Source organism: Ambystoma mexicanum, chromosome 13 (assembly GCF_040938575.1).
Source record: "Ambystoma mexicanum isolate Mex_15411 chromosome 13, UKY_AmexF1_1, whole genome shotgun sequence".
Taxonomy (NCBI): domain Eukaryota; kingdom Metazoa; phylum Chordata; class Amphibia; order Caudata; family Ambystomatidae; genus Ambystoma; species Ambystoma mexicanum.
This window is the reverse complement of record NC_090938.1, coordinates 790,226,913-790,247,038: the sequence shown is the minus strand read 5'-3', so window position 1 is coordinate 790,247,038 and position 20,126 is coordinate 790,226,913. Positions and strand designations below refer to the sequence as shown.

Sequence of the window (20,126 nt, the reverse complement as noted above, 5' to 3'; positions counted from 1 at the left end):
CTTAAAAGAGTAGGCCAGACCAGTGATTTTTATTGATAAAAATGAAGATGCATCAGATTAAACCCTAGTGAGACCGCCCTGGAAGTAGGGGAAATAATTAAAAATACTGTCTCCCTTTGGGTTGGCAATACAACCCTGGAGGAGTTAGTAGAAATGATCATCTTGGAACAGGTTACCAACCCTTTACCTCCTTTCTTACAAAAAGCAGTATTGCAATTAAACAGACCCACCCTTAGCCTGGTTATTGAGACTGCCCAAAATCATTCAGACGCAGTAAATCATTTCCATTCCTTAAATAAAAACGGAGATAGAAAAGATCAAAAAACAATCTACCGCTCCCAAAACCAAACATTAGAACAAGGGGAGGACTTTCTAAAACCCGTGAGTGGACCCCGAAAGAGAGGGTAGATTTTTTAATAAAACACATTAAGGGTAAGGAAGAGCTAAGGAGAGAAGAGCCTTGATGGAATAAACCATCACTACCCATCTGCTTCTCATGTAGAGAGACAGGACATTTGGCCCGACATTGTCCCAAGAATCAAAAGGAGGAGCCTATGGAAATAGGATGCCTAAGAGGAGAGGAATGGGAAGAACAGGAGGGAGATCTAGAAAACTTTAGCATATGTTTATGCCGGTCCTCAGCTGATTTTTCATATGGGAGTGCTCTAGTAAATGGGAGAGTAGGGAAAGCATTAACTGATTCTGGCAGTAAACGGACAGCCGTAAGAGCCGATTTGGTCACTCCGGTAGATCTTGAACATGCAATCATGGCTAGAGTCACCTGTGTATACGTGGATAACGAGATCTATCCCTGAGTACCGGTGTACATTAATATCAGAGGGGAATCCCGGCTAGTATCATCAGCCATTATCCCTGGACTTCCGGAAGAAGTTATTATAGGAAGAGTCTTCCCAGAATGTTACACCTTTCTGCAGGAACCTCCAACTCCACCCATAGAATTTACACCACAAGATCGGTGGCAATCCGATTTCTATTTCCGGACCTCTCCGGGATGGGAGTGGACAGAAACAGACCCTTATAAAGATATTATTTGTGTAAAAGCCCCTCGATCCCAGTTCATGGGCTACTCATAGGGGAATAATGTCAACATCCAGCCCCTACCAGAACAACCAAAAAGAACCTCTGTGGATGTGCAAGCGTCTCTAGGTAGGGGTATTCTCGTTAGGATAGGGAAAGATAGGCGTTTATCCCAACCCTTTTCATTTAAATGAATGGCAAACATTGAGAAAACTACACCTTTGTGCCTGCCTCGCATTTCTGACCCCTCAAAAAAGCTTAGCTAGAAGGCAGCGGGAGAGATGGGCTGGACCTATTGACAGTGACTCTGCTGCCCTGTCTTTCCGTGGATGCCCCTACTACTGGGAGAATCCTTTGTGCAAGTCTCTCCTTTAGCATGTTTGAAACTCTACACCGTCTCTGCCAATGCCCTGCTTAGAAGCCTTGCTGCTGCTGCCCTTGTGGAATTTGCTGGACCTACTGTGGGAGCCTCTCTGCTGCCTTGGCTGGAGTCAGAGAGACTTGCTGCTTCTCCACCTACCTCTGTTCCTTCATGCCTTCTGCAGCTGCTCTCCATTGTGGAAGCTTCCTTGGTGCCTTTGCTGACCCTTTGGCCTGCTTGCTGGGCCTCCTCTGCGCTCCGTCACTGCTGTCAGTGCTGCAGGTCCCTCTTCACCAGTGCTTAATTTGTAAAAAAAATAAGTGCCAGTGCCCAAAAAATATTGGCCCCATGATGCCGGGCATGGCGCCGCCCTCAGCGCGGACGTGCCAGTTCAGTGCTAGACCTACCTAGATCGTCCCACCACCAGCCCATCACACTGCTGCTGCTCCATGTCACATGTTTGGCGCTGCAGCAACTGCTGGCCCAGGCTAGTAGTAAATACGCAACTAAAACTTGCTCCTCCTGTAACTGCGCCTCGATGCCCCCGTGCTGTATGAGAGCTTTAAAAATGCAAATAAATAAAAAACCATTCTGTTTCAGTCACTGTTGCACTGTATTTGTCTCTACCCCTTCTGCCCCATCTGACAGTCTGTTAAAGTACACCAAGTATTGTTAATCGGTTACCTCCAGGAAGAGCACCCTCCCCTCATCCCGTTCTTCAGTCACCTCATCCAGGTGTTTTGTGTAATCAATTTACTCTCAAGCCCTTATCAGTCATCACATCTCATAAATGCATCCCCCTTCACCCTTCCTTCAAGCATGAGCATGGTGTTGTATAACTTGGAAAAAGTAATTTCTGCAAGACATTGTTGTGAAATCAACGGTCTGTGCTACTTCTGCTCTAGGGCCTCTTTCTACCTTAACACATATTAAAAAACTAAATATGTTTTGTCACCCAATATTCAGGAGCCAGAGGAGAATGCATATTCGGATATCTCCTTCCCACTGACATTTTCTTGACATACTTCACTAAACTGTGGGGTGTAACAGATACCCACCTCTATCTGATGATTCCTATCTGAGGATTGCATGTGCTCTCATTTGGAGCACATGCTCGAGCGTACTGTACCCCGGTTAAGGGGTCACATCTGGTGTATAAACCACACATCAGGATAGAAAACATGCGCTGGAATTATGTAAAAAAATGACAGCAAAAGACGGTTGAGAACTATACACGAATACTCAACTAGTGCTTTTATTTATGACGACAGATTAGTGGGCACGTGCACCATGTTTATCCCCGTCTAGTTCCCATGTGTGTATCTTTAAGCCTGAAATGGCATTTCAGAAGTTCGTCTTTGCATGGGCTTTTCTCGCGAAGGGCAGCCGGTTTGGTTTTGGCCCAATACGTGCACCGTTCCGGGTCTCCTCGCTGAAGCTCGTTTGTGAACTAATGAGGCCGATAACATTAAAAGGAAGAATGGAAACACCCAGGCAAAAATTCACAGTTCATGTTTCGCTTAGATGAATGCTATCCAGGGCCGGACTGGGGCATACAATTGTCTCGAGTCGGGCTCGGCACCAATGAAAAAGTGGCCAGTTGCAAACGACAATTCATTCCTTTTGTGACAGGCACTAGTGGGACGACGCTGCCGCCCGTGCCCCACCCGGTCCTGGGCTTTGCCCTACCTTGCCTCAATCACTTAGGCTACCTTCCGTGGGGCCACCACGGTCATGCTAAGCCTGCTGATGACAAAAATAGGTGCGCGGCGCAGCGGCCCCACGGAAGGTAAGATTTTAAAAGAAAAAACATATATTTGGGCGGATGGGGCCCATCACTTTTGAAGTGACGGGCCACAGCCGCCACTCAAACTAAGTTATTTCTTTTAAAACCTACCTTCCGTGGGGTGGGGCCCCGGCCACCAGCCCCACGGAAAGTCAGGTTTTCAAAGAAAAAAGTAAAAAACATATGTTTGGGCACAATCCACAGGCTTGGCTGCCCGCGACAGAGTCATCTGACTCAGTCTGCGGCAGCCGGCAGCTCCTGGTCACAGAAATTGGTCTGGGCCTGTCACTGAATGCAGTCAGTAGCACACTGCACACCGGTCACACAGAAAGAAGCCCGGGCGCGGACGGGCCACTGGTGGGGTCCTGACTCCTGGGCAATCAGGACACAACCAGGGGACCATGCCACCGCCCGGGCCCCGACCTGGGCCTTCCTTGCCTGATCACTTGACTGTGACAGGCTCAGGCTGCACCGCACGCAACAACAAGTGAGTTACCTGCTTTGCCGGCTGGGACTTGGTCTCCTGTCGGGGCCTCAGGGTGGGGGGCGCACACTGGCACCCGAAAAAATGAAAAAGCAGGCAGAGGGGGCCCCAGGAACTTACTAGGTCGCAGTGCAGCAGGGCAGGCTCTCTCTCTCACAAGTCAGGACCGACAACGCCACGCCTCGACACCTTCACTTCACAGTAACTCGTGAAATGAAGGTGGCGCCGCGCTGCCTCCTGTGGCAACAACAACACATCACCATGTAATTTCACTGGCTCAGAAGAACAGCCAATAAAAACTGCACATTCTGTGTTACCATACAGAATGTATCAAATACTGCATAGTAACAACAGAATGATAGTTTTCATTGGCTGTTTATAACAGTTTGTTGTTCATTGCTGCTGGCCCCTCCCAGGCCCAGCCAGCCATGGCCTACAACCCGCAAGCACGAGAGAGATCGAGATCTGAATGACAAATCACAATGATTTATAATTGAAGCTTAGCGAAGTGGAAGAACAAACAAAGCAATGGCACGTGCGCTGGCCCCGCATGAGTTCCGGTGCCCAGAAAAGAGTGCCGGTGTTGGGCACCGGCAACCACCCCCACAAATTAAGCACTGCTCTTCACTGTGAGGCATCTTAGGTTTTCTTTGTTGGGACCCTGTTGCCTTGGCTCCATCTTCACTGACTCTCCTCGTACAGACCAGAGACTGCAACTGTCGACCAGCCAGACCCAATTCTCTGACACCTAAACTTGACTATACACCTGTGTTCCCTGGGCCCTTTCTGCCATTGAATTGGTTCACTATCGCCGGGTCCAATGACCCCAAGTCCGTAGCTGGCCCTGGCCTCCAGACTCTCATGCCTCTGAGTGCAGAACCTCATCTTTGCCCCCTTGGCTGCCTTTGTCCTGTGGGCTTGATTTCAACTCTACGACCGTTCTTCTCGGGTCCCTGGTGGTGGAATCTGGGTCCTGAGGTCCTCTGGGGTTGTCCCTCTGGCTCCTCAGCTCTATGGTTGCCGCACCTATGGACTGTACGACTCATATACTTACCTTTTCACCATAACCACACGAGACCTACTGGGTTTGTCCAGATAAATCTTATGGACAAACTTTCTGGAACTCGTAAAACTCTGTGACAATGACATTTACCTGTAAACTGCCATTGTACATTTGTACACCTTGGGGTCTGAAGATGGTAGGGACATCCTCGTATTTTTAAACCATTCTATGAACATGTTGTGCTAAATCACTGCATTTCACTCCTAATATACCTTGCAACCCCCTTACTGTTGCGCTTGAAAGTGCCTTTATTTCCCTACTGATTTTAGAAGTCAGAGGCCCTTTACTTCGTGGAATGTTTAACACTTTTCTATGTGATTGTCTTTTTGTAATTGTAAATTGTAATTGGTTATTTATAACGCACTTAATACCCAGGGGTTTCTAAGCGCAGATCCGGGAATGGAACCTGTGTTGCTCCGCGTCGTCTTGCTTCAAAGGTGAGCGTGGTGCCCCTTATATCTCTACCATTCACTGCTAGCAAACAGGGGCGTTGCTAGGGAGGGGGTAAGGGGGCTATAGCCCCTGATCTTTTGGTTGTAGCCCCGGATAGAATCTCAGTAGCTACAGCCAAAAGACTAGCTAGCCCCCAGTCCCGACAGTTCCGACATCAGCTTAGCCCCGGGTCTTTTCCAGACCTAGCAACTCCCCTGCTAGCAAACCTAATACATTAGTTAGTCTCTCTTACTGAACTGCACTGGCCTCTTACAGTGGTTGCAGAAATGAGATTGCTCTTGTTTGCACCTGTGGCAGTTTTTCTATACATATACACTGCGTTGATATTTGGAGTACTTATTTGAACTGCGGTTGCTTAAAACACTCCTGATATCATGGAGTATACATACATTGTATATTTTGTTGTGTGACTGTGTGGTAGTAATTGTACCTTGACACCAGCCCTTTCCCATCACAAGAGTGACGCCAGACTGCTCGGTGGCTTTACCATGGAGAGTCTTTTGGACTAACTTGGTGGACACCCTGTATGCACACTTGTGGATTAGTCTCTTGAACCCCGCTTTCGCAAGAACCTGGGGGTGCCATGAAAGTGTTAGACATGTTGGTAGGATCAGAGGGGGTAAGAAGAGCAAACGAGGAGAGCACCCACCTGTCTGAGGCCGTCCGCGTTGACATCGTACATGATGCACTTGACCACAGTGCTCTTGTCCTTCTTGAAGCCTACGATGATTCTGGGAATGCCGGCCAGGAAAGACTGCGCCCACCACTTGAGCTTCACAAAGCTGCGACATAAAAGTGTACATTAATTGAAGAGTACGGAAGAGGTCTTTGCAGGTGTGTTCAGTGGGAGATAGGTGGTCAGAATTGACTAGCCGCAGAAGGGTCGTCTCCCTAAATCTTTAATGCTGTAAATCTCCCATATAGGGAGGAATAGCACCCGCCAATTTGGGATCATTCCCCAAACTTAATCCCAGAGAGCTAGGGGTAGATCCTGAATCGAAAACCCTGGAAACATTTCACTGTCTGGATGGTCTAAAGGTCCAGCCTTTGCCCAGGCCTACACGTCTGTCTTTGGCTCTGTTTGGCTTTCTACATCTCTAACCTACTGCATTACAACCAAGAACGCTCGGGGACCTCATCTGGGTTAACCCCCCCCTTTTCATGATCTTTTACAAAAAATGATCTGTTTCGTTAGATCTCTGTTAGATCCTGTTTGTCGCTCTCGGGGACTGGCTGAGCCCTCAGGAGTGTGGATCCAGTCTGAGTTTTCCCTTTTGGGGTCTCCCACCTTTTCCCTTCTATCCAACTTGTGTTGCCTCCATGGCCGTGCACTATATTTTATGGTCATTTGATGCAAGTTCCACACTTCTACAGTCCAGCATACTAGTCTGATAAGGAGTGAGGAGCAGTGCTGGTCATTGGGCCGGATCTTGGCGGATCCGAGGTCAGCCGCCCAAGACCATGAACCGCGCTGGAATAGTTAAAAAATAAAACGCATGTGACGGCAGCATTGCCTTTTACCGCGGCTTTGGCACTGGTGAGTAAAGCACAATGCTCGCTACATGTACAACTGATTGTACATTTAGCGAGCATTGTGCATTGCACACCAGTGCCAAAAGCGAGCATTGTGCATTACACACCAGTGCCAAAAGCGAGCATTGTGCATTACACACCAGTGCCAAAGCCGCGGTAAAAGGCAATGCTGCCATTGCAGGCGTATTTTTTAGGTTTTTTTCCTTGCGTATTCCAGATCACGCACCCCCCAAACTCCTCCCCCACCCCAGCCCTTGTGTTGTGGGATCCCCCACTACATGTTTTCCATTTCCACCACTGGTGAAAAGAAATGGCGAAAGTACCCCAATGTTATCTTCTTTTTGTCAGATGTCTGCCTTTTATTTGTATAAGCAAGTTTAAAAACAATAAAAACATGTTGGCAATAAATAAAGCTGACATTTCAAGCGGGAAAGAAGGTGGGTACACGTAAAGGGCACCGCGGCAGCCACTAAATGCAGGCAGCACATGACGTGTTGGGACAACGAGGAAAGCTAAAAGTCCATAACAGGTCTCCAGATCTCGTTACACTGTCAATGCATCTTAAAAATGAAAAGTAAGACCCAATTGTTCTGCAGTACTGAAACTTCAAACCAAGCAGTCGTCTCCTGTGGTCACGTGGCCGCTTTTGCGATTTGACAGCAATGGCTGACAGCCCAGGGGCAGCGACACAAAGAAGGGACTGCTGTGCTTTCTTCCAGTCCTCCAGCGTGCACGCTTCTGTCAGCCATGCGCCCCCACCCAGGCCGTAGATTCACGCACACTGCTGCCAGAACCCCACACATGGGGCGTTCATAAACCATTCATGCGAAGCTGGACCGTCATGACTGCGTGCTATCCCAGTCCCAGCAAGCTCCTACTCCACCCCAGGAAAACCATGTGTGTGGGCAGTTTTGTCCTCACACATGATGAGTTGCCAAGAGGTGCTGGGCAACAGGGCTGTAGGGAGGCACCAGATCCCCCCCTCTCCTGTGAACAGGCAATATGTAAAGAAAGACCTTTCATTGGTGCCTGGAGGATTCACCTCCTGTGTGGAGGGAGATTTGTATAATTATTTCTTATTACGGAATTTAATGAGCGCGGACCTAGCTTCGAGAAGCAGCGTAGTGCTTTATAGAGGTAAACAACAGTACAGATGCATACCGCAGTGCTTTTCAGATGGAAAAAAAACACAGATGCACAGCGGGGTGGGTGGGGGAGGGTGGGACCGGATACAAAAGGGGTACAGCTGTACAGGGTGGCGGGGAGGAGAGAGGTGGACGTTGTCTAGCGAGCCAGGTGGCATAACATGTCTCCTTCCAGCGGGTCTCTGTGTCTGTGAGCCCTTTTGGTGGGGTAGAATGGCAGACATGCCAACATGCTGGTGCCCCTGAGAGGCAGATTACACCACAGAAATCGGGAGAATGCATTTTTCCCATAGGATTGCATGGGGGATATACTTATTTAAGGCCAGAGACAGTAAAAAATAGCACTATTTTTGATTAAACAATTGGGTGTCTCCCGCCTAAATCAGGAGGGTTGGCGTGTGTTAAGTTCCGCCCTGCGTCCCGCTACGCGGTGACGCAGGGCGTCCTAAATAAAAGCCCCGCCCCCGCATTCGGGAGGCAGTTCCGGGGCCGACCAGCAACCTGTGTGGGTGTGCCCTTATTTCGGCTCCCGCCGGAGCTGCGCCCCAGGCCGCGCGGCCTACTAGCATTCTGCCAGCCCCCGCGCGCGCAGGCCGAGGGCTGACAATCTAACAATGGCGACGAGGCGAGATGAACTCCACGACAGGCTCGGTGCTTTGAAGGCACCCTAACGCCACACAGCCATCGCGGCGAAATTTTTGGACACCCGGTGGGGGTGCAATCACACACGTGACCCCCCACCCCTCTATTCATGCTCTCTGCCACCAAGACCAAAGCCTTTCCCTCTGGACACTGGAGAACCAGGTGGCATCTGACATCCAACGCCAGAGGGCAGCAACACAGTGTGAAGGGAGCGCCAGGCCCTGATCTGTAACACGGCGCCTGGGTACGGCAGCACCTCCAAGGTAGGCCCAACGTCGCGGCGTTGGTGGCCGTCGGAAGAACTTACGACAACACGGATCAGGTCCACGCCAACATGGCGGCCGGCACATCCACGCCTGGGCCCTCCACGCCGTCCAGAATTGCGGCAAACCTGTCCATGACGCCACCTCCACCTCGCACACAAGGTACTTCGTCGACACTGGTCCAGCCGTTCGACCCATTCACGGATCCATCATCATGCGGACCCAGATGGCAGCTGTGGATTCAGAAGTTCGAGATGGCGATGGAGTGCAAAGAGATCACGGCGCCCAGGAAACTGAAGGCCCACCTACTACTCAGCGTGGGTGACGAGGTACTGCGCATCTTCAATTCCCTGAACGTTGATGATGGCCAGGATGGATACCGAAGCGCGAAAGATGCCCTCACCGATCATTTTCTCCCTCAACTAAACCCAGACTATGAGACGTTTCTCTTCTGCACCACCTTACAGGCAGCGGAGGAAACCCTTGATGCGTACCACACCCGTCTGAGAAAGTTAGCCATGTCCTGCGAATTCACGAACGTGGAGAGGGAGATCAGGAGGCAAATCATCAACGGGATACATTCGGAAAAATTAAGGCGCCTGATACTTAGCGAAAAGGGTATTCCCCTACAGCGGATCCTTGAACTAGGATGTCAGAGGGAACTGGCACACACCAGAGCGGCCAACATGGAGGCCACGCTACACAGGCTGCAACCTGCTCTCAACACAGCTATGGTGGCCCGAATCACCAACAAACAATCCTCGAGAGACGACCACAGTGGCGGGTACGGCCAAAACAGGTGGCAACCGCGCATTCCGGGACCCACAGAGTGTGGCTGGTGCGGTGGCCCACGACATGGCCGTCGCAACTGTCCTGCTCAAGGCACCACATGTGGAGCATGTGGCCGGAAGGACCATTACGCGAAGGTATGCCGATCAGCGGACACCCCCATACAGCCCCTGCAAAGCCAGCCGGAGAAGGTCGCGACCAAGAAAAAGAAGCAAGCCAGTGCCAGAAGGGTCGCAGTGGCCAGCTCTTCCATGGAGGATGAAGGGGATGATGTCTCGGCGATGCAGCAGGACCCCTCCAAGGACATCGAGAGAAAAGGAAGGAAGGTATACCTGGTGTCTGCACTGTGCCAAGGCCGAGGACCTCGAAGAAAAGCCGTCCGAAGGTGCAAATGCATGGTCACCATCCAAAACCAGTGCATTCTCATGACCATCGACACAGGCGCTTCGGTGAACGTCATGCCCGAAAGCATCTTCCTGACTCTAAGTCCTCCACCAGAGCTGAAAAGCACAGACACTCTGTTGTATGCATACGGCTGTCGAAAGCCCTTGCCGGTGATTGGCAGGTTCAGCACCACGCTGGAACACGGAAAAAACAGACTATGGTCCAAGGTCTATGTCGTGAAGGCAGGTGTTGAGAGCCTCCTGAGTGGGGACGCAGCGGAGGACCTGGGAGTGGTCCAATTCATCTGCCATGTCAACGAAGACAAGGAAGTGGAGCAGATGCTGAACCAATACCCTGACTTGCAAGAGGGAATAGGCTGTCTAAAAGGCAAAACCATCAAACTTCATATTGATGAAACAGTGCAGCCGAAAGCCGTCAGGCACCGGAGAACGCCATTCCACATGAGAGAACAAGTGGAGCAGGAACTCAAGGCGCTGGAAAAAGCGGGCATCATTGAGGAGGTCACAGGGCCCACACCGTGGGTCTCTCCAATGGTGGTGACACGGAAGCCTAAGCAGCCTGGAAAGGTGCGGATCTGCATAGACATGCGTCTCCCCAACACTGCCATCAAAAGAGAACGCCACATAACCCCAACAATCGACGAGATCGTGGCTGACCTCACAGGGTCGAGTATATTCTCAAAGATTGATCTCAAGGCGGGATATCATCAACTCAAACTCCATAGAGACTCTCGCTACATTACAACGTTCTCAACGCATTTGGGGCTGCGGAGATACAAACGCCTAAGTTTCGGAATATCATCTGCTGCGGAGGTATTCCAGCAAACCATCCAGGAGGTCATCCGGGGCATCCCTGGTGTCCTCAACGTGAGCGATGATATTCTGATTCATGCCCCCGACAAAGGAACACACATCAAGAGGCTTCACGCTTTACTGGGCCGACTACAAGATGTTGGGCTCACAATACACCGGGAAAAGTGCGAGTTCCTCAAATCGGAGATCACTTTTTTCGGGTACAAGTTTGGCAGCACAGGCATCTCCCCTGACCCGCAGAAGGTCGCAGACATTCAGGCGGCAAGCCCACCGAGGACCCCCACAGAAGTGCGCAGTTTCTTAGGCATGGCCACCTACTGCGGGAGGTTCATCCGAAACCTGGCCACACTATCTGAGCCACTGCGGGAACTCACCAAGGCCAACGTCAAGTGGGAGTGGGGGCAGACATGCCAGGACTCGTTCGACAGCATCAAGGACTCCCTCTCCGCCGACACCAAGATGGCCTACTATAGCACCGAGCTGCCCACAGAACTGTTCGTGGATGCCAGCCCTGTGGGGCTCGGAGCCATCCTAATGCAAGTCACGAAGGAAGGGGAGAAGAGACCGATAGCATATGCATCGAGAGCCCTCACAGAGACCGAACAAAGGTACTCACACATCGAAAAGGAGGCCATCGCCGTGCTGTGGGGGTGCCGGCATTTTCACCTCTACTTATATGGGCGTCATTTCACGACGATCACGGACCACAAGCCCCTACTACCCATTTTCATGGGAACGTCAGCACACCCTCCGGCACGAATCACCAAGTGGTTATTGCACCTCCAGCAATATGACTTTGATCTCATCTACCAACCGGGCAGTGGAAACCCGGCGGACTTTCTCTCCAGGCATCCGCGAGAGGCCACTCAACAAGAGATCCAAGTAGCTGCAGAGACGGAGGAACACATATGCCAAGTGGTGCGCGCAATGAGGCCCAAGACGGTGAGCATCGAGGAAATCGAGGCGGAAACGCACAAGGACCCGTGCTGTGACTTAGTGAAAGATGCCATCCTTTCCGGTGACTGGAAGACCTTCATGAGACACACGCACAACAGAACAGCGGAAGCAAAAGGGTTTTTGTCCGGCATATTCACAGTACGGCAAGACTTGTCAATCACGGAAGGTGGACTGATACTACGAGGAAACCGCATCGTAATCCCTCTCAAACTACAAGACAGGATAGTGGCCCTAGCGCATGAAGGACACCAAGGACTGGTAAGGACGAAAGCCCGCATTCGGCACCGAGTATGGTTTCCCCAGATCGAAGAGCGGGTCGAGACACTCGTTAGCACGTGCCTATCCTGTCAGATAACGGGGAGCCCGCCAGACCCGGAACCCATCATATCAGCAGAACGGGGTCGCTCTCGCTGGGAGGCCATCAGCATTGACTTTTGCAAGCTACGAGAGGGCCTCCATCTGTTGGTGGCCGTCGATGATCACTCCCGATACCCGGAAGTTGAGGTAGTTGAATCCACAGCAGCTGAAGTGGTCATTCCGGCCCTAGAGAAAATGTTCGCAACTCACGGGCTACCGATCTCAATCAAAAGCGACAATGGGCCACCGTTTACGGGAGAGGACTTCAAAAAGTATCTACAGGAACTCAATGTTAAATATCATCACATCACTCCAAGACACCCCCAGGCAAATGGGGACGTAGAACGGTTTATGAGAACTATCAACAAGGTGCTCAGGGTGTCCAAGGCTAACGCCAGCCCCTGGAAGGTTGACCTCTTCCGATTCCTCCGGAACTACCGGGTCACGCCCCACAGCACAACCGGCATACCGCCAGCGGACCTCATGTTCGGCACCGTCATTAGATCTTCGATCCCGCATCACCCAAGCAGAACCCCGGACGCGGTCAACGAGGAACACACAGAAAGAAGGAGAAGGGATGCTAATGCACACATGAGTGGCAAGCGGAGAGCGAGGCCGTCCCATCATCAAGTGGGTGACCAGGTCATCATGCTACGAAACCCCTCCAAGTCAAAATTTGACACCAGGTACGAAGAACTTCCATGGACCGTCAGCAACCGGCATGGAACCATGGTAACTGTGACACGAGGACGCCGCCAAGTGACGAGAAATGCGTCATGGTTCAAGGCCATACCCCGTACCCTGTGGACCGACAAGGAGGGCCATCGGGAAGGCGAGGACACTCCTCCCAGCGAAGAAGAGCCGGAGGCCATCCCTGAGGAGAAAGGAGCGGGGGATGGAACCTGGGAGCCGGTGGATGCACCCGGCCTCGAGGGCCCGAACAGCGAAGACGAACCAGAGCATGAAGCAAGGGGGAGTGGCCCCTGCGAAGGGCGATACAGGCTGAGAACACCGACGAGACCGCCAGCCAAGCTAAGTGACTATGTGTGGTAACTGGTGCCCCGGTGCCATGAACCCCAATGGCAGGGTGGCTGAGTGTTGAAGACTGTAAGCTTATATTGGACTTCGCCGTTGTTTGGCAGTTAGTGTGATGTTTTGTTTGTTTTATAATAAAGGAGGAATGTTAAGTTCCGCCCTGCGTCCCGCTACGCGGTGACGCAGGGCGTCCTAAATAAAAGCCCCGCCCCCGCGTTCGGGAGGCAGTTCCGGGGCCGACCAGCAACCTGTGTGGGTGTGCCCTTATTTCGGCTCCCGCCGGAGCTGCGCCCCAGGCCGCGCGGCCTACTAGCATTCTGCCAGCCCCCGCGCGCGCAGGCCGAGGGCTGACAATCTAACAGCGTGTATGGAATGGGGTACTTTAATGTAAACAATAATGAGGCGCCCACTGTCTGCCTGAGTTTCTTTGCCCTTCCCCATCACCCACTCACCAGCTGTGCAGGGTTTACTGGAGTTCTCAATCTGTGGGTGTTTCCTGCACCCTATCCTCACATTTACAGTGGGCACCCATCTCCCTAGCCCAGGCTCCCTATTCTGCCATAGCGTTTCTGTAAGATTAGTTAACTACTGCCAGGTTACCCCTCCTTGCTGGCTCTATCTCTCAACCTAGGGAGGCCTAAAGACCTTCACCTTATCTGAATAACTCCCTCATGGACTTCCTAAGGAACCTTTGCCTCCTCTCCTCTCTCCCACTCGTTCCTTCTCTCTCTCTCTCTCTCTCGCTCTCTCTCTCTCTCTGTCTCTCTCTCTCTCTCTCTCACTCTCTTTCTCTCGCCTCTCTCTCTCTCTCTCTCTCCACACACTCCGTCCACTGGTTTTTCAGTTCTTTCCTTCATCTCCTATCTCCACCCTCAAACTCATCTATCCCGGTAATCCACTTCCTGATATTACCTCTCTCTCTATTTCTCTCTCTCCCCAATCTATCCCCTGCTTTTACCTTTCTCTTTCTCTTTCTCCCCCTTCTCTCTTTTCTCCTTTCTCTCTGATGTTCTGCTCCCAACACTCCCCAGCCTCTTGCCTCTTCTACCCTCCTCCCTCTCACATCCCTCTCTCCAGCACCCACTAACACTCTCACAGCCTTTCTCACAATGACTCTCAAATTCCGTACCTTTCTACTCTCAACCTTCAAATCAGTCCCTCATTATTTTTATTTATTTAAATATTTGCATTTGTGAAGCGCACAACTGCCCTCGGGCATCGTGGCGCTGTAAGAAGGCTTACTTAGTTACATAAGTGCTTGTGAGAAATCTTAGTTACAGAAGTGCTAGCAAAGACATACAGATTGCCTGACCCTCTTTAGGAGGACGGAATCAGCGCACATTGCAAAAGGGCAAAATATGTGGCACCGACATGAGGCACAGCCCCATCTTGAAGGGTGGCATCAGCATACAATGCAGGGAGTCAAAATATGTGGCACCGACATGAGGCACAGCCCCATCTTGAAGGGTGGCATCAGCATACAATGCAGGGAGTCAAAATATGTAGCACCGACATGAGGCACAGCCCCATCTTGAAGGGTGGCATCAGCATACAACACAAATACAAGAGTCAAGAAGGCAGGAACCTGCGTGGAGCCCACCCCATGTTGCAGGGCGGCAGCATCACACAGATACAAGAGTCAAGAAGGCAGGAACCTGATTGGAGCCCACCCCATGTTGCAGGGCGGCAGCATCACACAAATACAAGAGTCAAGAAGGCAGGAACCTGCGTGGAGCCCACCCCATGTTGCAGGGCGGCAGCATCACACAGATACAAGAGTCAAAAGGCAGGAACCTGCGTGGAGCCCACCCCATGTTGCAGGGCGGCAGCATCACACAGATACAAGAGTCAAGAAGGCAGGAACCTGCGTGGAGCCCACCCCATGTTGCAGGGCGGCAGCATCACACAGATACAAGAGTCAAGAAGGCAGGAACCTGCGTGGAGCCCACCCCATGTTGCAGGGCGGCAGCATCACACAGATACAAGAGTCAAAAGGCAGGAACCTGCATGGAGCCCACCCCATGTTGCAGGGCGGCAACATCACACAAATACAAGAGTCAAGAAGGCAGGAACCTGCGTGGAGCCCACCCCATGTTGCAGGGCGGCAGCATCACACAGATACAAGAGTCAAAAGACAGGAACCTGCGTGGAGCCCACCCCATGTTGCAGGGCGGCAGCATCACACAGATACAAGAGTCAAGAAGGCAGGAACCTGCGTGGAGCCCACCCCATGTTGCAGGGCGGCAGCATCACACAGATACAAGAGTCAAAAGGCAGGAACCTGATTGGAGCCCACCCCATGTTGCAGGGCGGCAGCATCACACAAATACAAGAGTCAAGAAGGCAGGAACCTGCGTGGAGCCCACCCCATGTTGCAGGGCGGCAGCATCACACAGATACAAGAGTCAAGAAGGCAGGAACCTGCGTGGAGCCCACCCCATGTTGCAGGGCGGCAGCATCACACAGATACAAGAGTCAAGAAGGCAGGAACCTGCGTGGAGCCCACCCCATGTTGCAGGGCGGCAGCATCACACAGATACAAGAGTCAAGAAGGCAGGAACCTGCGTGGAGCCCACCCCATGTTGCAGGGCGGCAGCATCACACAAATACAAGAGTCAAGAAGGCAGGAACCTGCGTGGAGCCCACCCCATGTTGCAGGGCGGCAGCATCACACAGATACAAGAGTCAAGAAGGCAGGAACCTGCGTGGAGCCCACCCCATGTTGCAGGGCGGCAGCATCACACAGATACAAGAGTCAAGAAGGCAGGAACCTGCGTGGAGCCCACCCCATGTTGCAGGGCGGCAGCATCACACAGATACAAGAGTCAAAAGGCAGGAACCTGATTGGAGCCCACCCCATGTTGCAGGGCGGCAGCATCACACAAATACAAGAGTCAAGAAGGCAGGAACCTGCGTGGAGCCCACCCCATGTTGCAGGGCGGCAGCATCACACAGATACAAGAGTCAAAAGGCAGGAACCTGATTGGAGCCCACCCCATGTTGAAGGGCGGCAGCATCACACAGATACAAGAGTCAAGAAGGCAGGAACCTGCGTGGAGCCCACCCCATGTTGCAGGGCGGCAGCATCACACAGATACAAGAGTCAAGAAGGCAGGTCAGAGTGTGGATGTGAACTGACCTGTGGCGCCTTGCCCTTTTGTGTCTCGGTAGTGAACAGGGAGTAGACAGGTGCCTTACCTCGCAGGCTTTAGGGGCGGGCTGGCATTCGCCTGCTGGTTCACCTGTTTGGTGAAGAAGAAGTGGGCAAGCACCAATCACAGGCAGCCTGGCGAGGGGCAGGAGAAGCAAACGTTGCAGCAGACAAAGGTGGCGGCCATGATGACAGAGGCCGGTGTGGGCCCAGCAACGTAAATTGCTGAGGCCATGAGCACTAATTAATGCATTTTCTTCGTTTCAAAATTAAAATGCAATTCTGGGCAGCGTCGATTCCAAAATGTAGTATCCCCCATGATCAGCCCGGAGGGCTTACCTTGATACTGGTGGTAGTAGTAGGGATTCCAAGGCCTCCAGGGCGCATGGCAGCAGGAGGATCGGAACAAGGATTCACTCACTTACAGACAAACACCTTAATTGGTACCATCCTCTCAGACCCAACACCTTATCTTCACTCTCTCCCTATACTACAGTTTCCTCCAAATCTTCCATCTGGTACCCCTCCTCACTGGCATCTCGGCCCATCTCCTCTGATTCTGATCCCACCCATTCAACTTTCATCGCCTGCTGAAACCAATGGGTTATTAGAACACCGTAGTGTTCTTTTCAGTGACGTGATTGGTCAATCTGCGGGCTATACGAACTGGTATAGCCCACAGATTGAATAAAGGCCGGAAAGTAATTGAATGCGCTTAACTTCACTGATAGTTTGGCCTGGTATTAGCGCAGCATCCTCGAGGATCGGCTCTCACTCAAGCATGCCCACGTTTCTTCTTTCAACACAGTTTCATGTTCATTTTTCTTCTTTTTATGTTTTTGAATGCAGGCACCTCGCAAACAGTTATAACCATGGCCTTTGTGTCATGAACTACAGAACACGTCCCTTTTGGACTTCCTGGTCCTTGTCACAACGGGGCTTGCACTCCATAATACTCCCAACATGGTCGTCCAGCGTGAAACCCCTTTCTCGCTCCATGCGCTGGACGTAACGTATTCTATTAATAGACCACGCCTTCCGCGGCTCCGCGCGTCTCAATGCTATTGCAAAGTAGCAATCCGACGTGTGTCCCATAGCTCGCGGTATTGCTTCCTTGTACCTGTCTATCTACCCGTTCCTTGCCCCTTCCTTTCCTCCTATTTCCTGGACTCGTGTGCTAGTTGCACCTTTCCTAGTTCCCTGAATTCATGGACCCGCGTCCCGGAAACTGAACGCACTCTGGAGTCGGAAGAGACTCGGGCAGCCTTGTTCAAAACCAGGTCCGTCCACAAGAAGGCAGCGACCAAGGACTCCAGCAAAGAACGGACCCAGGTGAGAAGGGGGGAACTCCTTGACACTTGTGGCAGGCCCGGCCTAATGAGGAGTTGTCATTCCTCTGCCCACTGTGCGCCAACGCGTGAGTGGCATTAGGCAAATTCTCAGACACGGCTGCGCTAAATGATGAATGGCGTTGCCGGGCTCCGCATTCCGCCCCGTTGCTACCAACACATAGATGCAATCACTGCTGAATGAGGGTTGAGTGCCCATCCAAGGCGAGCCATTAGACCCGATAGTAAAGGAACCAAACTCGATGTGCAAAAGTTGCCATGCAGGGGCCTGATTACAGAAACTTTGCACCAGTGCAAGTGTAAAGTTGCACGGTATTAACACTAGGGCAAAGTTTGCCCGAGAGATTTTAGAAAACGATTGCACCATTCAAAAGTGCAGTTTGGCATATTATAACCACCAGGGCAAAAACGTGTCTAGTGCAAAAAAGGTAACTTTTTGGTGTATGTTTGCACTAGGGTAAAGTGCTAATTGAGGGTGTTCTAATAGCTTTATAGACCTGCAGCTCGGGCCGTACTGGGCATTATGGTCCCTCATACCTCGTTAAACTCAGTCTTCAGGGCCCATAACGCCCGGTACGGCCCTCGCTGCAGGTCTATACAGCTATATTATAGACCAACCCTTTGTGCTCAGGAGTTACCTGTGGCTCCCATTGGCCCTCTAAGTCCGCTTCCCCTTGTCCAATCTCTACCTGAGCTACTCCCCTGGAGGTCGGGACTTCCCCTGGAAGTCTTCAAGAACCTTTCTACCCCGCCCACTTTTCAGACTCCATTCTCCTACAGGCAGCCATGTGTTCAGACAGGTCTTTTGCTCTGAGTTGTCTTCTGGTCTGGGTGAGTCTTTATAAAGGGGTTGGGCAGTGCTTGTAGGTCTCCCCTGTTCCCCTGCAGTGTCTTACCAGTCCTAGATATTTGATTGCTGCCTCACAGCTCCTGGCGAGTTCATCTGGGTTTCTTGGGCTGGGTGTTTGGAGTCTTCTTTACTTTAGGAAGGTGAAATCCCAGTTCATTTCCATTTGGGTACCCAACCTGCTTTGCCAATTGAGACCAGGTGCATTCTGGTAGCAGTGGATTTGAGTTTTTCTTCAGCTGGTATTTGATCGCGAGAGCCGTGATTCCTCACAGGCTTCCACGGGCTTATGTGCTTGCAGGACTTTGTGTTTCCTGAAAAAGAAGGACAAGATTCCTGGCCAAGATGCAGGCTGATAGCTATTGAGGCAGGCACATTGCTACCAGTAGCCCTGCATATATTCAAACACTCTGGGGGCACAGGAAGCCTCTCAAACCCCTCTACCACTGGCAGAGTCACATCCATGACCCTGTCACACCCCATGAAATGGCCAGCTCAGAGGTGGAACTACGAGGAGGTTGCTTCCAGGGCACCACCACAATGCGGGGAACATAAGTGCCAGACATGATTATACTTTGAGATGAAGACAGGGAGAGGGAGGCTTGTGAGCTGGCTCACATCTATGTTGAGTCACAGTCCACGTGAGAAGCTTGCAGGCCCACCCACAACCAGCCTCCAAAGCTTACCGCAAGCCAGAGAAAAGCAAAACAGAGGGCGGGTTACTGGCTGTGCACACCCAGCCACACAGTAGGACCCATTCACATATCACGCCTTGGAACACTTGTGTATAGGCGCGTTATAAATGCCATATCCTATCATTCAGGGGCAGAGGTGAGGATTAGCAGATTGAAGAGTCGTGGGACCAACATGAGAGGTCATTCTGACTCCAACATGCATGCAACAGTCCTCAAGCCCTCAGACTGTACTCCTGCCAATCCAACCATTTCGCAACATAGCTCTTATAGAAAGCAAGGCCACGTGAATACACCAGGAAGGAAACGATGCACACCAGGGGAAGAGGGAGGGCCCAGGCGCTAGAACCAATCCAGTGATACGGGGCTAATGAAGGAACGAGCCGCCCAATCATGGGATTTAATGGACCAGTTAAACTTTTTGAAGCAATATCAAAAGAGGCAGAAGGAATCAGGCAGTGAGGGGGTTGGGAAGGATGTCCAGGGGGTTGGTGACGGAGATGAGAGAGCAGAGGAAAGCAAGGAGACTATGTTGCTAAGTAGCAGTTCAGCTCAGACCCTGACGCAAGTTCCCACAGGAGGCTAAAGTCTGCTGCCCAGACTCTGTCAAGGACCAGGAAAGCCTGCAGGAGAGGAGTCTTGATTTGCTAGCCAGCTTTCGGCTATAGCCAAGACACTGATACAAGCCAAAGAACCCAAGGAATATGCCGGACTGATATCGAGCTTGCTGCTATAACAAAGACCCCAGTGCAAGCCAGAGAACCCGAGGAGTATGCCGGACTGATATCGAGCTTGCTGCTATAACAAAGACCCCGGTGCAAGCCAGAGAACCCAAGGAGTATGCCGGACTGATATCCAGCTTGCTGCTATAACAAAGACCCCGGTGCAAGCCAGAGAACCCGAGGAATATGCCGCACTGATATCCAGCTTGCTGCTATAACAAAGACCCGGGTGCAAGCCAGAG

The 20,126-nt window shown here is 51.6% G+C and overlaps 1 protein-coding gene across 1 annotated transcript in view; it reads right to left on the bottom strand.

The window, feature by feature from the left end:
- Positions 1-20,126, bottom strand: part of LOC138521977 (decapping and exoribonuclease protein-like) — a 263,723-nt gene that overhangs the window by 103,083 nt on the left and 140,514 nt on the right. Inside the window, exon 5 of the mRNA XM_069635170.1 lies at positions 5,835-5,967. Coding sequence (XP_069491271.1) covers positions 5,835-5,967 — 133 coding nt within the window. The remainder of the gene's footprint in view (positions 1-5,834; positions 5,968-20,126) is intronic.